The 16,964-nt window shown below is 32.7% G+C and overlaps 1 protein-coding gene across 1 annotated transcript in view; it reads left to right on the top strand.

The window, feature by feature from the left end:
- Positions 1-14,889, top strand: part of LOC129221989 (cytochrome P450 3A8-like) — a 37,018-nt gene extending 22,129 nt beyond the window's left edge. Inside the window, exons 8-14 of the mRNA XM_054856398.1 lie at positions 2,490-2,605; positions 3,671-3,818; positions 4,354-4,517; positions 6,076-6,164; positions 8,137-8,280; positions 11,171-11,333; positions 13,653-14,889. Of these exons, the coding sequence (XP_054712373.1) occupies positions 2,490-2,605; positions 3,671-3,818; positions 4,354-4,517; positions 6,076-6,164; positions 8,137-8,280; positions 11,171-11,333; positions 13,653-13,748 (920 nt within the window). The 3' untranslated portion in view covers positions 13,749-14,889. The remainder of the gene's footprint in view (positions 1-2,489; positions 2,606-3,670; positions 3,819-4,353; positions 4,518-6,075; positions 6,165-8,136; positions 8,281-11,170; positions 11,334-13,652) is intronic.
- Positions 14,890-16,964: the final 2,075 nt, after the last annotated feature.

Raw genomic sequence — 16,964 nt, 5'->3', positions numbered from 1 at the left:
ATTCTCTAAATATCACCAACAATGGCCAAATTGAAACCAAAAAAAAAAAAAAAAAAAAAACTCCGCCAAATTTGTCGCCAAGTTGGCGACAGAACTTGGCGACCAAAAGACTGGCGATATATCGCCAAGTGTCCGACAAATTATAACGCCACTTGAGTTTACATCGAAATTAACAATGATTTCCCCCCAAAAAGGTGCAAAAGACCCCCTTAGGAACATCCGAAAGCAACCAAAAGGGGAGGTGCACAACTAGACCCCACTACGAGTCTATGTACCAAATTTCAACTTTCTAGGACATACCATTTTTGAGTTATGCGAGATACATACGCACATACGCACATACGCACATACGCACATACACACATACGCACATACATACAGACGTCACGAGAAAAGTCGTTGTAATTACCTCGGTGATGGTCAAAATGGATATTTCGCGTGTCTATACATTCTTAGGCACTTTTCCGCATGTGGTCGAATCGAAAAAAAAACTCAACATTCATTTGGGGGTGAGCAAAATGGAAATTAAGGGCGATTTTTGAGTGAAAATTTTTTCGCGAATACAATACTTCCTTTTTTGTAAAAGGAAGTAATACCAATCAGGTGTTAAAACAATAATTTTGAATTAACAGGACGAGACAATTGACCCTCCCCCTTACTACCCAAAATTACGGGTCTTTGTGATGCTTAAGCGGATCTGCTAACTTCTTTTACTAATTGGAGTTTATCAAGGTCGTATAACTCTTCCTCATAGGCGATACTTTCAGCTTAAGACTTAATAGGTATTATTTATTTTGGAAAAAAAAAAAAAAAAACGAGAGCCTCTAACTTTGTAATTAGAGGTAGAGGAATGTGGAGTAAAGTAAAATAACGGACCAAAGTGAAATGGAAAAATATTTGACTCTATTGCTGCGCCACATATCTGGCAACATTTTAACTATGCTGTTGAACATTTTCTTAATTCCTGGTTGCCCCTAACGCAAAAGGTACATGACGATGGAAACCATTTTTAAAATATAATAATGATATTTTAAGGGGTTCCGGTACACATTTTGAAAAAAAAAAAAATAAATAAACAGTTTAGAGCTTTGATTTTTTTTTTTTGCGTTAATTCACCATATTAAATAAGCAAAATCATCACATAAATATTTTTTTTATTTATTATCCATTTACTTTTTATTTAATGAGATCGCTTTAAATTGCTAAAACTCAAAATATCCTTAGTCATTTTTTTTCATAAATCTAAACATAAATACCTAAGCTTTAATATTTATTTGGCGATTAAAAAAATATTAATTCAATAAAAAATAAAAAAATATTTGAATAAAATTTTTGAAAAATTCTAAGATCCCTTTTTTTTTCAAAAAATCACATCTTTTGAAGTATACATTTTTTTTTTTTTTCATATTTTCCGAATAAAAATTCAAGTAGACTGTTTGAATAACATATGCTCCAAATTTCATTACTTTATCTTTATCAGTTCTTGACTTAAAGAGTTTAAATGCAAAGAATCGGGAAATATTGCATCATGGAGAAAAACGCGTTTAAAGTTTTAAAGCTAAGAATAATATTAATTAAACGCAATCAACAAAAGTAATTCTATCTTTCGTTCTAATTGAGATAGAAACAAGATTCAAACGGCATTTTAAGCAGAAAAAATGGATTTTTTTTAATGATAAAGAAAAATGCAAAATTTGATGGTTTTTGTGCACCGGACCGCCTTAATAACATGTGGTGAACGAAAATTATTATTATTATTTATTTATTTAGTTATTTGTAAAATCAGACAGTTGTTGTTGCTAACATTTTAAATATTAGGTAATTGAGATCTATTAATGTTCAATACAGGACTTATTTGTTAATTATTAAGTGTTAATGTTAGAAACATGTTTTTGTTTTAAATGTGAAGTAAAATTTTTCATGTACATACGGGGCAACATAGAATAGTTGATTGCTTTCATCTATTCATTTATTCATTTATTACATAAGCATTGACTTATTAACTTATTAATAAATTCTTAAACATTAATGTATTTAATAATTAACTTATTTATTCTTCATTCAATTTTTTTCACACATTTGCTCAAGAAATAATTAATGGATTTATTTCTAATTTATTCATTATTTATTTCATAATTATTTTAAGCTAACAAAAAAATATATAATCAAAAATAGTTTAAGAAATAATTTTCGAGTTTTGTTTCAAGGCACAAATTTACTGACTCTCTTTATGCGCTGTAATTTGCAAATTTCCTATCTTTCATTTTAAATAAAATATAATTAATCATTGCTGTTTAATTTGCAACACATTCCGTTACTATATCGATTGCTATTCAAAAAATAATTGTACTACCATGATGACTAATGTGTAAGTGAAAGTACAATTCCTTAAAAAACAATCAAACAATTTTTAATTAGTGGGTTTATAAATGATTTTTGATGATTTCAAACATTTATACTTTTATTGAAAATTTACTTTTTCATTTCAGTTACGTTTCCAAAATTCGTGAAATTTATGCGTCTAAGTGCTCTTCCTTTGACCGAGTTATACTTCTTTAGAGACATGGCGCTGAAAATAATTGAAGAACGTAAGAATACAGGAAAGGTAATTACGTATTATCAAATCAACTAATGATCTTAATATCACTGGACAAGTTTTAAAGAATAATAGTGGAAACTAGCTGCATTGTCCGGCTTTGCCCGGTCTATTTTGAAAACAAAAATTGTGTCACGTGACGTATATTCAACAATCAGGGATAAATAAAAGAAAAAAAAAAATCATCATGCAAAATTTCCCCTCCAAACAATGACGACAGATATTAAAATACTTTTAAGGAATTAAAATAAAATGAGAAAGATGGATTTAAAAAGCATGACCATGGAAACACAAAATAAAATAAGTTTCAGAATTGAAAATGAGAAAGATGGAAATGATGGATTCAAAAAGTGTTACCGTGGAAACGCAAAATAAAATGGTTAAAAACTTGAATAGAGAACAGATTTTTGAACTTCATTTAATTCGCTTGTAACTTTTTTTCTAATGGAGATAGAGGGTTAAACTTCCGACCATAGGTCGAGTTAGATCTGGAGTAAAAAAGGTAGCTTTTTTCAATGGTGCCAAAAAGAAAACTGTAGGACAATTCCTTCACTTTTTATTGATAAATTTAATGAAGAAAGTAGTGCCTAAATTTCAGCTAAGCCTAAACAAATTCGAGCTAAAAACGTAAATAACTCCCGCCGCAATTAAGTTAGAGCGTTGGAACAAATTGCGTAGAACGCGGAAAATTCTTCTCTTTCCAACGATATGTAATATTACTAATTGCGAGTAATTTTTCACCCCCATATTCGAGCATTTATGTGAAAATTGGGCCTAAATTGGAATAAAAAAAGAACTATTCATCGAATTGTTTTCGAACTGCTCTGCAAACCTTCTCAGGACTTAAAGGAACAAATTGTGAAAATTTCAGCGAAATTGGCCGGGTAGTTCTCAAGTTTTGCGAGTTCAAACAAACAGACGCTTTTTGGACACTTCATTTTATACTATGTAGAGATAAAACGTCATAGCACTATCGTTAAATATATTAAAGTTAATTGGCTAAACTGACTAATAATTTATATAATCGTTTCTTTCTAACATTTTGATCTTCACATTTTTTTTTTCACTACACAGGTGAGAAATGATTTTCTACAGTTACTATTGGATACTGCGAAAGAAACAGAAGACAAAGAGACACGAGAAAAAGAAGCAGACAATTTAACCGAAAATTATGGAAAAGAGGAGTTGAGTGAACAGCTTTTCAAGACAGCAGGCAAAAAACGTATGTCAAAGAATATCATTTAAAAAATGATATGTATCCTTTAGAAAGTACACTAAAGTTGAGTGAGGCAAATACATATGTGCTTGAAAAGTAAGAAGAAATAACAACACTTAATTGCACAAAGTTGCAGATTGCTGCATACACGTATTTCGAGGTTACAAGGAACCCCTTTTAAATGCAAAATAATTGAGTTTATTGATTTTGCATTGAAAAGTGGGGTTTCTTGTAACCCCGAAACATTTATGCAGAAATCCGTAATTTTGTACTATTAAGCGTTGTTATTTCTTATTTTATTGTAAAGATCTTTTTATTTTTATGTTTTTTTTCCCATAATGTTCTTAAATAAAAGTTATATTTTCATAATTACTAACGTTGGCAAACGAGATCTAAACGAAACAACATAAAAAAAAATCTCGTTATCAAACTAAAATAAAATTTATAGAGTAATTTCATTTTTATCTATGGCTGAAAACCCACTGTAAGGGCATTTGAAACTATTTTAAGAAGTTGTATGTACAATATACAATCGTTTTAGAACTCTCCAACATTGAAGTCGTAGCGCAGTGTGTCCTGTTTTTCTTCGCTGGGTTTGACGCTACAGCATCTGCCATGTCCTTTGTTTTCTATGAGTTGGCTCTTAACCCGGATGTTCAGGAGAAGCTTATTGCTGAAATTGACGAAGTTCTTGCCTCTTCGGATGTAAGTCAGACTTTTCATACGCAATAATTATGTAAGAGAGACCTTTGAACCTAGGGTCGCCTTTTTTTCGCTGCCCAAAAAACAGAACGAGTGAACAACCCATTTATTAACCTATGAGTTTGATGTAGGCAGATAACCTCACTACACACAATCAGTTTAGAAGTTAATGAAGTTCCACACCAGCAATAATCAATTTGTTGCCCGTAAATCGCATGCAATCCGCTGAATGTCCAAGTGTAATCTGAAATTAAATAATTACATTATGAGTTGCATTTATGTATTATACACAGAAAAGCGTAATTTACGTAAAAGTTCACTCTGAAAGAAACACAAAGAATGAAAAACTTAGTTGTTTTCATTTGCCCTAAAGATTATTATTGGGTTAAAGGGAGATATCTCTTAATTGATTATCAAAAATAGCTTTGAAGGTGAAATCGTTTTTAGTAACGCTTCACATGTCAGAAATCTGTTTTTTTTTTCTTTTTTTTATGACTACCAACTGAATGTTTCAACAAGCTCCATGTTCCAAAATGACCCACTCTCCTCTACTAGCATTCTATATCAACGAATAATTACATTTTTTTAACCGATAAGTGCTGAAAAAATAATTATTTCGCCTTTAGCATTAGAAATTTGTGGATTGTACCTCAGAAAAAAGGCATGCAAAAAGGACCTATTTAAAATTCTTGCACTGCTCCTCAGGCTAGCGTCTTGCTGTATTTAATAGCTTCAATAAAAAACAATCTAATCTCCAAGAATCCAAAAAATTAATTTCGGGCATGTGGAAATTCTATTTTGTTTAGTATCAAAATGTTTCCTTAAAATTAGTAATATTGGGGTACCTTAAATTTTTAACTTAATTTTTCATAACAAAACATTTCAAACGATTCTATAGATTATTTTTGTTGTAACATAATTATCTTTTGAGACTTGTCGACTGTACGAATTTTTTATTCCATATGCGGTAACGGCACCAGAAACAGACATGCTTAACAAATTGCTCTCACGTTAACTCAACTTTCTGAGCCTTGTAATGTATTAAGTCTTTTAAAACTATTTTTCTCTCATGCAACTACATCTCATCTAACATTTGGCTGCTTCTGGATCATCTGCATTAGTTAATTCTATTTTATTCGTTCAACTTCGAAAAAAGGTCCGACCCCCAATAACAGAAACCAAAAATTCTGATGATACCTAGCATCAGATAGGATGAGGGAAGGATGAGTAATGGACAGAGTAATCCTTTTATCTTCAAAACGTGCAATAGTTCGTTATTTTTAGATCTAAAACCTTATTTAATTCAAATGAATATGAAACACCGGCAGACATCGTGGTTTCTGTCCATAACCTTCCACCACTGTCTCGTAAATACCAACTGGCTCAGAAATTCACTCTGATAACACTAGATGGTTTCACGGTATTTATAGGTCGCAGTAACGTCAGTTTTATCTGCCAAAAAATCTTATCATTTAAATCCAAACTTACGACTGTCTGTTACTGGACACTTGTCTGTTACTGCTGCCGTTACTCTAATTTTAGATACATTTCTTATTTTTAGGGTAAACTTACCTACGATACTATACAAAATATGAAAACCCTTGACAATGTCATCTCAGAATCGCTGCGGATATTCCCACCAGCTGTAAGGTATGCGCTGTTTAAGTGTTATTCACTTTTCTTAATTATCACTTTTAGAAAAATTTGAAATTTTTTTTTGAATTTTTTTAACAGCTTTTTTCTTTCTCTTTCTTTCTTTTTTTTTTTGCTGACAGTGGACTAATGTAATATTTGTTCATATAAAATGACATATTTGTCTCAACATACGTAACAGCTTTTCTAGAGCTTCATTTTAATTAAAATGTTTGAAAAAAAAACTTATTATAAAATGCGACAGGGAATAACTTATCCGTCATTCATTCTAACTAACTAAGAGGTGATGGTTACTTTTTATACTAATTTCCAATCGCTTATTTCTTTAGTTAATATTTTTTGGTACTTTCCCTGGAAAGTATCATAACTTTAGAATGCTGTTAGAAAACTGTAGTCTCTTGGGTTGCGTTCGACGAAACTCACCGGTCGACCGGTAAGTAACTGGTTACTAACCGAATCGTTCTATGATCAACCGGTTACCACGGCGGTTACCATTCTAAGCAGTTGATTGGAGCACGTGATCATTAGCTGTCACGTGATTAACTAACCGGTCGCTCTCGGTCGAGCTCGTCGAACGCAACCTTGGTGTCATAACTGGTCTGTCGGTTTGGTAACTATATTATGGTAACTGATTTTGCATGCAGTTCTGACTCGCCAATGGCTTGAGGGTGGCAACTAATCTTTTACGTTCATTTTCGAGTTGAACCGGACCATTACTTGCTGACTCCTGCTGATGTTTTAAGTTAAGTTTAGCTAGCAGTTCATTGATAATATCAGATTCCATGAGAGAACATCTGCCTCCAGTTCTGCTATTGACTATTCCTGATTGATTGATAAATGCACAATAAGGACAAAACTGCAATCTCTGGATATCATAATCGGGCTGACTGTATTTTGTATGTAGTTCTGTCTCAGGCCTGGTGGCAACATACTGCTTAAACCATTGGGTAACGGCACCAGTAACATACAAGGGTCCAGTAACAAACAGTCGTAAGTTTGGAATTTAATAATAAGAATTTTAGGCGGGTAAAACTGATGTAGCTGCGACCCATAAGTACAGTGCAACCATCTAGTGTTATCAGAGTGAATTTTATGAGCCAGTTGGTATTTACGATGCAGTGGTGGAAGGTTATGAACAGATACCAAGAGGTCTGTCGGTGTTCCGTGTTCATTTGTATTTCATATGACTTTAGATATGAAAATGAAGAACTTTTTCACATTTTAAAGAGAAAATTTCTATCCTGTCAATTACTCATCCTTTCCTCATCTTATCTGTTGCTGTGTATCATCAGAATTTTCGGTGGACCTTTTTTAGAAGTTGAACAAATGAAAATATAATTCTCTAATGCAGAGGATCCAGAAGCAGCCAAACGTCAGAGGAGATGTAGCTGCACGAGAGCAAAATAGTTTAAAATGTCTTAATACATTCAAAGGCTCAGAAAATTGAGTTAACCTAAGACCGATGTCTTAAACATGTCTGTTACTGGCTCCGTTACCCTAACTTTATTTAATTGCAACGGCTAAGCCCATTTTCACGTTCTGTTATACAAGTATTCAATTTGGATCTTTGTTCCTCTGATTGAATGGAGGTTTCAGTCACCCGAGGAGCCCTCTGCGAATATTTAGGCACCCATAAAAAAGTTACGGGAAGGATGAAAAGCGTGTGCTATTGATCAAATCATTTGAAAGTTTTAAAATGTTCAATAGTTTATTCCCATTCGACTATTGAAGTCTCAAGTTATGTACTCGACCCTAAGAAAAAATACTATACGATTCTTCAATTACGGTTTCAAAATTTGGTTATTAGCTTTGAATTACACCCTAGTGCCCCCCCCCTTTAAACCCTACTGCATTGTACAGTCCTAATTTGTCCGTTATTTACAAAATAGAGTACGAATAGATTTTTTTAGTTTTAGAAAAATGAATAAAAATGTCTTTTAATTTGTTTCTTTTTTTTTATTTAATTTAGACTAGAAAGAGTAGCACATGAAGATTATGATCTTGGCTACAAAGGAATAAAGTTGACAAAAGATATGATTGTTACCATCCCATGCATTGCTATTCATAATGATCCTAAATACTATCCCGAGCCAGAGAAGTTTAATCCTGATCGGTAAGGATATATGTGCATTTTTACACCATTGAAATAGTTTTATAAAATCGACACAAACGTAAGACAAATCATAAATTCAAAAGCAGAATAGAAGGATCAACAGTCGGGGCCCATTCCTTTTTAACGGACTTCAAAAAACGAGGTTATGATTTCGTATTGCGGCTTTTTATGTACGTTTTCGAATTCTTCCAACACTACTGGACCGATTTGAATTTTTTTTTTTGTTTGGAAGGGTATACTTCCCAGATGAATCCATTGTAATTTGGTCTGGATCTGATAAGGGATCCCGGAGAAATCCAAGAAACTTTAAATTTCATACGTTACGGTCGCGTGGTTTTGCTGTGATAGGTGTATTTTCACACCTAAGGTTTTAACTTTCTCTTGAAGATTATTTAATTCTCGCGGCACATGAGTGATTAATTTTCGCAACGCTGTGCCACCTGTTAATTTTTTATAATAGGTGTTACTAATGTATTTATTACTGCGTAGAAAAGCAGTAAATTAAATATATTTTGCTACTTTAATAGTTGAAGTAATTACCTATTTTTTATTTACTAATAAATAACTTTATTTATAGGCACTAAAATATAAAGTTCTTTATTTAATACTCCAGTTTTTAAATATATTTAGTGTTCAATTGAGGGGGAATTGAATACAGAACATATCTCCCCCACGATTTAATTTATATTCTTTAATAATATACATTATAACTGTGTATGATTTCTGAAGTTTGACCAATATTCTAGATTTACTATTTCACGATGCCGCCAGTTCAATTTTAAATTAGGGCATATTAATTAGCAGGCTTCAAAAAAAAGGAGGAGGTTCTGAACTCATCGGATTTGTTTTTTCTTTGTACAATGTTCCATAAATACTAGAAGACACCTGTACCCAGGGGCGTGCGCAGGGAGGGGGAGGGACACCTGTTTGCCCGGGCCCGAGCCTGAAGGGGTCCTAATATTTTTGTATCTAAGGGTGAAATTTAGGGGCAAACAATATGGTAGGGGCCCGGAAAAGTCATTTGCGATGGGCCCCAAAATTTCTGTGCACGCCCCTGCCTAAACCGATAATGAAAATTCTTTTTTTGTTTGAAACCGTATACGTCTCCGGCGGTTTAATGGTAATCAAGTTCAAGTTTGATGAAATTGAGGGAACTCTTCAAATATCATACTCACATTTAAATCGATTTCTACTTTGTTAACTTTGCATGTCGTCTCACTTAGTAAACCGGTTTTTATGTTTTTTTTTTTTTTTTTTTTTTCTGTTTAGTGGTTGTTTGTTTAGGGATGGTCTAACTTAGGTTCCAAATCTTTGATTTACCCCTCTCTGTTCTTTAGGGAAAAGTTATTGTTACAATAGTAAAAAAGCAATAGTAAAGTAAAAAACAATAAATTTCATGTAATTTCCCTCACAAATGATTAAATATAAAACTCATTGATAAAAAAAGGCCATAAAACAAAGGTATATACTTTCTTTACCTATAGTAAAAGAAAGTACTAAAAAAATATATTATTAAGAGTAATGTTAATAAAAATTTTGAATTAAGGATTCTCTGAAGCAAACATAAAATTCATTCTAGTGGAGTTTTTCATCTTCATCTATAGTGGGGCCATGTGAAGAAACATGTGATTCTTATCACGAGTTACATGACACGTATTGCGAAACATAAATTACAATTTTCAATATTATAATTCTAAAATTTACAATTTTACAAATTTAAACTTAAAGCGATTTCCGTTTTTTTTTTAGTGACTCGTGTATTTGCTTTCGGAGAGCTAACTTTGATAAAGTTGAACTAATGATGAAGACATTTTTTTTTTTTTTTTGTACATAGTTACGCATTTGAAAAAGCCTTTCTTCATAGTCGTCGGAAGTCTTCCTTTGCGTCGCGCACGCGCAGTCGAGTAAAGAAATCCTAGGCTTTAAGAGGAAATACATGCGTAAAAATTCAATAATAACCATTAAAAATAATTAACTGCGTTATCTCTGAATGTATCAGATATTTGTTTTAAGGATAAATTATTGGACATTTTTTAAAGGTGTGACTTAATTTTCGTAAATGCGCAAAACAATCAAGTCATTTATAGTTAACTTAATATCCAGTTTTTATGCGACAGAAGTTTGGAAAACGTCAGACAGTAATAAAATTAACAAAGACACATCTTTCGAATCTTGTCGTATAATCGTGCTTGTGATATTGCTTGTAGTTGAAATACATTGTCTGTTTATCATTTGCACGCTATTGGATTACATTCGACGTGGATGGTCATTCACTGTAAGAAAAGTTGTGATATTTTTTGAGTAACCTTCGTAACTTTTTAGAAAAAATCATTTCAGTTGTAATCTTATCTAAAAACACTTATACAATGAAGTCGTAACTTTTTTATCACGTGAGAATTGTAACATCTAGGAGACGCTCTATCAAATTTTGGCCTAAAGAACAGCACTACAGACTTGAGTAATTAAGATGAATTAAGTTGCAGTTGTTACTTGGGAGGGGGGGGAGTGCTTTGAGCAATGGCTTGATGCACTTGAGATAACGTGTTTGACGTCCACCATCAAACTGAATTAACGTTCTCAACACTGGGCTGTTACCTCTTTCATGTAAATTTGTGTGAATAAAATCTATATAAGCATACGTAACTGAGGGAGTACCGTATCCCTCTCCCTTATTTCGGATCATGCACAGATGTGTGATATTATATTCACAGAACTGTTAGAAATACCACCTTGTAAAATGTACAATAAATCTTGCAGGCAGCTATGGCGCCAGCAATTTTTGCTGTAAAATATGTGGAATTTTTTTCAGTGTACAGTGTAAACGATAGAACAAGGAATAAAATAATGCAGTAATCATATAAACCCTAATGTATTAATTTATACTTTTCAGTTTTCTTCCTGAAGAACGAGCTAAGAGAGACCAACTTGTCTACATGCCATTCGGGTTTGGTCCACGAAACTGTATTGGAATGCGATTCGTCCTTATAGCGATGAAAGTGTGCATTGCCTTTCTCCTAAGCAACTTCAAGTTCAAAAAGTGCTCCCAAACGAAAGTAAGAACGAACATTTTTGTACTCTTTACCTCTTTTTAAGTAATTTGTTTAATGAAGCAGTTTTCTTATTAACTTTACATCTGTGATTCCACAATTTAAGCTCAGGGACGGACCAATCAAGATCAAAGATCAAATTTGCGAATTTTGTACCAACAGAATCATTGCAAATACTTAAACAAGACTCAGAACAAAACACTACCGAAGTATGAAAATCCTAGACATTTGGCACCAGGACCTACCATAACTAAACTCAGCTCATGTCTTTTCCTGCCCTGCCATCCAGAAGAAGCTCTAATTTAGATCACCGAAAACAAACACACTGACCTCTATGAGACAAATGCATTGGGATTTCCGAGGGTGTCTGGATCGCCTTTATAACATTTCCGACTAGTAGTGGACAAGAAAACAATATCTGATATTACTCACATCAGTATTTTGGAAACGAGATATATTAAGATAGCGATAACTTCTATGAAGTATACCGGGAGTTGTTCAACAAAATAAATTATTATAGTTGTTAGTAAAAGACACTTGGAGCCTTCATTACACTGTCAGAATAAAATTCAAGCCTTACAATCTCATAAATTAAGCTCTGAGCAGGTTAATGGCAGTATCTACAGATTTTTCGTTTTCGTTTTTTCCTCCTATTCTTTCTTTCTTTTTCTTCCCCTTCTGTCATTTATCTTGCTTAAGTTTTATTGTAAATGCATGCTCTTTTGTTTCCGCTAAAAGTTAAGCACTAAAATAACTTTAAATTTCAATATTTTGTTCATGTTTGTGAGAAATGAAACAAGTGTCTCTTCGAATACCGCTAAAAGTCATTTTTTAGATACCGTAAACCGGGGTTACTTTAGAGTGACGGGGTAACTTTATAAAATCCTGTTTTTATTTTTGAACCGTTCTGGCGGGTTTAATTTTACAATTGGCGACCCCCTGGTGGTCTCAGGGTTTTAAGAATCACTTTTCAGAGTGCGCTAATATCGCCAATTGATTGAAACAGTAAAATGGTTTTGACAACACTGATTTATGTGTTATCCGTGATATCAGCTGTTTTCAGTTTGTTGTCCTAACCTCTTCTGGTGCCTTTTGAATGAGCAACCTTTTGAATTTGGGTGAGTTATTTTCTGATTACACAACTATTTAAGATGATTTTGTCTTTTTTTTATTTCTGTAACTCAATTCTACGATTTACTATGAATTAAAACATAAAACAACACAAGTTGAAGGGGTAACTTTGATACATGGGGAATTCTGAGCATGGCCGCATCTGCTGCAGGATTCGAATCCCAAGGATCATACCTGGAGAGAATGCATTGTTTTCAGTTGACTTGAAGCCATAGATCAGACTGCTGTGAGTGCACCTTGGATAATGTTCACGATATGAGAAAGATCTCATGTGCCTCATTTATTTTAAAAAGTTTGCGATTTCTGTGCCTTATTCTTAATTTCTTTTCTAGCGTTTATAATTTTTGAATCTATTTTTTTCAAGTTCTATTTTATTCTAATCAAGTGAAGTTATCTTGATATTTTTTATTGTCGAAATGAAGAAAAACATTACGATGGCTGTGGTTTTACATTTAAAAAACACGCTTGATGTGATTTTGAGCTTTTTTCAACTGATGTTTTATAATAAAAGAAGTTTCCTATGAATTTCTCTCTTTATAGTTTGATTCAAACCTGATTCCTGCTAGATGAGCATGCTTAGAGTGGTTCCTACCACTCTACGTGACTTAAGAACCATTTTTCATTTAAAACCAGCTTTTTAAACCCAAAAAAATGGAAAAATTGAATTTTGTCATTAAAAAAAACTCAGGCTATCTTTTGGATGGGGTAACTTTATTACAAACCACCGAAACAGTCGTTTTAGATGGAGAAAACACGTTGTTACAAAGTAACCCCGGATGATGGGGTAACATTAATATGAAAAGAAAATGACCCCACTCCCTCCCTATTCAATATATCGAAGAATTTCAAACGGCAATTTAAAGCTGAGATGTTAGGCTATCGTTTGGTTCAAGAATTGTTGAAATATCTTAAAAAATGAGGGTGCTACAATACAAAATATGCGAAACCTGTATCAAAGTAACCCCGGTTTACGGTACTATCATTGGTCTGCCCACCGCAGTAATGTACCAGAATAAATAATAACCATCATAACATGAAATCTCCATTAAATAATTAATTTAACTCTACGAGCTCTGATCATAACTGTAATTTTAGCCATCATTAGGCAGCATCCATAAGGCACAAAGTTATATTTCACTTAGTTTCTTTCTTAAGTTTCGAAGAACTAAATGACATTTTTTTTTTCTTCCGCAGGTACCTATAGAATTTCTTCCTTCCCAAATTCTTTTACGACCAAAAGAGATCATGCTCCAACTGGAAATAAGAAAAGACTCTATTAAAGCGAAATAGATTAGATAACTGAAGCACTAAAAATGATTTGATGGAAAAATTTCACCTGCGCAGAGTATAAAAAAATTTAACGTTTGAATGAAAGAACAAGAGTAATGTAATATGTTTCAAGTGGTTTTATTTATAACTAGCGGTGCAGTCACGGCTTTGCCCGTAGTAGAAAACTAAAAGGTCCTTTGGTTCGCCTGTATATTTACAAATAATCGATGATGAATTTCCCGCCAATTTGCTACATTAATTTGCTCTCCTATGTTACGGTTCCACGTTATAATAATTTGGTAATTTACTCGTCCATGTTATGATAATTTGCTTGGTAAAATGTTCTTAAAATTGGAATAGAAAAAGAACAAACTCGAATTTTCGAAAAATCGTTTCGAGCTGCACACTTCCAAGCTACAAACTAATTCTGTGCCAAATTTCAAGAAAGTTGGCCGAACTGTCTAGGTACTATGCGCGCCACAGAGAGACGGACGGAGATCCGAATAGAGATCCAAACAGAGATACTTTCAGCTTTATTATTAGTATAGATTTTCTTGTAGTGGAAATATGTTTCTCATATGTATAGTGCTTGTTCTTTATTTATTGTGTTTTGTTCCGAAAAAAAATCCAAACATAATACTCTTTTAGTAAATATTCAAGTAAAAAATTATCTAGAATTAATTATGCAAAACCCCAAAAATCCTGCTTGTAAAAATTATGCTTTTGGAATAATGAAATTTCAGAATCTATGATCCAGATGTGGGTTTAATAAAATAAAATTAACAAATAGAGAAGCCGGTTTTACAGAAAGAAAAATCGGAGTTCGTAAGAAAATTTCTTCCATTTCAATTAGAGAAAATTCAATTTTAAATTTGAAGTAAAAGTTTAACTATATTTGTTACGCAATTAACGCTAATATTTACATTTAAAAATAAGCAGTTTTCAAGGAACTTATTAAGGCAGGTAAAATTGTTTCAAGTTGAAACAAACAAACATTCCGACTTTCACATTATTTGATGTAGAAATGAAGGATTAGTTTCTGTAAAAATCATATTTTCTAGTAATCTTGATTATTTTCTAGTAGTTCAGATTGAAAAGATGTGTATATGATAATGATTTGTTAACAACATTTTAAAAATGAAATATATGATTTATAAATTCATTATTTATTGATTGATTTCTTCATTGTTTTTGCATTATTAAGGATTTAGTAAAATTGATATTTAAATATATTTTTTTTTTACTAGCAAATAATAACAAATGCATGGACAGTTAAATCAAAAATTCAAGTAATATCTTCGCTTCACAACAACTAAAGAAGTAGCTCAACATAAATAAATAGTTAGGTTTTTATGTATTGCTTAGCCTACATTTATATTATTTCATTTTATAAACTCTTGATGTACAAGTATGTACGCTAAAATGTTGAATATATGTATATATATATATATATATATATATATATATATATATGTTTAGTTTACCACAGGGCGAATATATTTTTTTTGTCATTGGATTTAATGTTTAATGGACTGAATACCTCGAAGTTTGCGTGATGGGAAAAAAAAAACAGTGATTAAGAAAAATCCAAGAGACAAATGACATGCTCTTGACAGTTATCGATGGTCATGCCGCTCTTAAGAAAGTTGTATTACTTTGAAAGTAAATCATCAGAAATAAGAAGTACTTGCCCAATAGCAGTCAGCCAAGTAAAAAGTAAAAGCATTTAAATGTATGAATTAATGTGACAATTCTTGGTTTTGCAATACTAATACTCAGACCAACATAAAATACGGGTCAGAAACAGGTAGTGTCCAGCTGATGTTTTAAAAACGAAATCTGTATTACTACTTATGGCGATTTTTAAAACCGAACTATGTATTCGCGAGTGGAAAATAGGCAGCATGTAGAAAGCGTCCCAATTATTAAGTGAGAAAGTAATACAATGGGATCATTAAGTGATTAGTCCCTGTTTTTTTTTTTTTTTTTTTTTTTTTTTTTTCGGAGAATAGGTACATCACATTTTACCATTTTTATCTATTACAATGCCTTTTTTCACAAATTATTGACGGCCTCTTTTATGCTTTATCGTCAGTGGAGGTATTCTCTTTCATTTTCGATCACCGTTCAGAGATAGCCTCGGATATTATTCGCCGTACTGTTTTACTTGAACACGGGATTTCCAGGTATTTGACAATTGAAGTCGCTGAAGAAATATTTTTTTTAGTTTCTCTATAGAATACAGACGTTTTTTCGAGGAGTTAACAAACGTGACCCTTTAGTAAATCATTTTTACTTCCTTTTACATAGTAAAGGAAGTATTGTATTTGCAAAAAACATTTCCCTCAAAAATCGGCCTTAATTTTCCTTTTGCTCACCCCCGAATGAATGTTGAGTTTTTTTTCCGACCCTACCACACATGCATACATACCTAAAAAACATATGGACTCCCGAAATATCGAATTTGATGATCCCCGAGTTAATTACAACAAGTTTTCTTGTGACGTCCGTATGTACGTATGTGCGTATGTATCTCGCATGACTCAAAAGCGGTATTCCGCAGAAAGTTAAAATTTGGTACGTAGATTCCTAGTGGAGTCTAATTGGGCACCTCCCATTTCAGATGCATTCGGATGTTTCAAAAGGGGTCTTGACTCCTTTTTTTTCGGGGGGGGGGAGCCATTGTTGATTTCAATGCAATTTCAAGTGGTGTTCTAATTTGGCGGACACTTGAATATCTACACTCTTAATTCAAAAGAACGAAAAAATAACTCTTAAAAAGAGTGAAATCTATTCCGGGTGCATTCATTCTTTCTGAGTGCTAGCTTTATCGAAAAAAGACGCTTTACGAAAAAAACCAAGACTAAAACTTTTCCTTATTGGCGTGAAATTCGGAAACACTCCTTTTGACAAGCGAGAAATAAAAACATTCTTTAAAAGAAGGACTCAAAAGCATTTCCGTTGGTTCGATTCTGTCACGTGATTTTGTTTAGAGAGAATCTTCTATACCTCCACGTTAGGCTTAACTAACGTTGGTCGCGAATACCAAGTGGATGTCGCTATCTGAATGTCTTCATTTAATGAATTAAAACACTATTTGTTGCCGAATGAGGATTCTGAAGGAAATGCACAAAAACTGAATGGTAAGTGCGAAGAATTTTCTTTTTTATTAAAACTTGTAACTGTTAATATTTCTTGAACTGCTATATCGTTACAAATCACCCACGTGCAATGTTA

Source organism: Uloborus diversus, chromosome 5 (genome assembly GCF_026930045.1).
Source record: "Uloborus diversus isolate 005 chromosome 5, Udiv.v.3.1, whole genome shotgun sequence".
Classification (NCBI taxonomy): domain Eukaryota; kingdom Metazoa; phylum Arthropoda; class Arachnida; order Araneae; family Uloboridae; genus Uloborus; species Uloborus diversus.
This window is presented reverse-complemented; position numbering and strand designations above follow the sequence as displayed.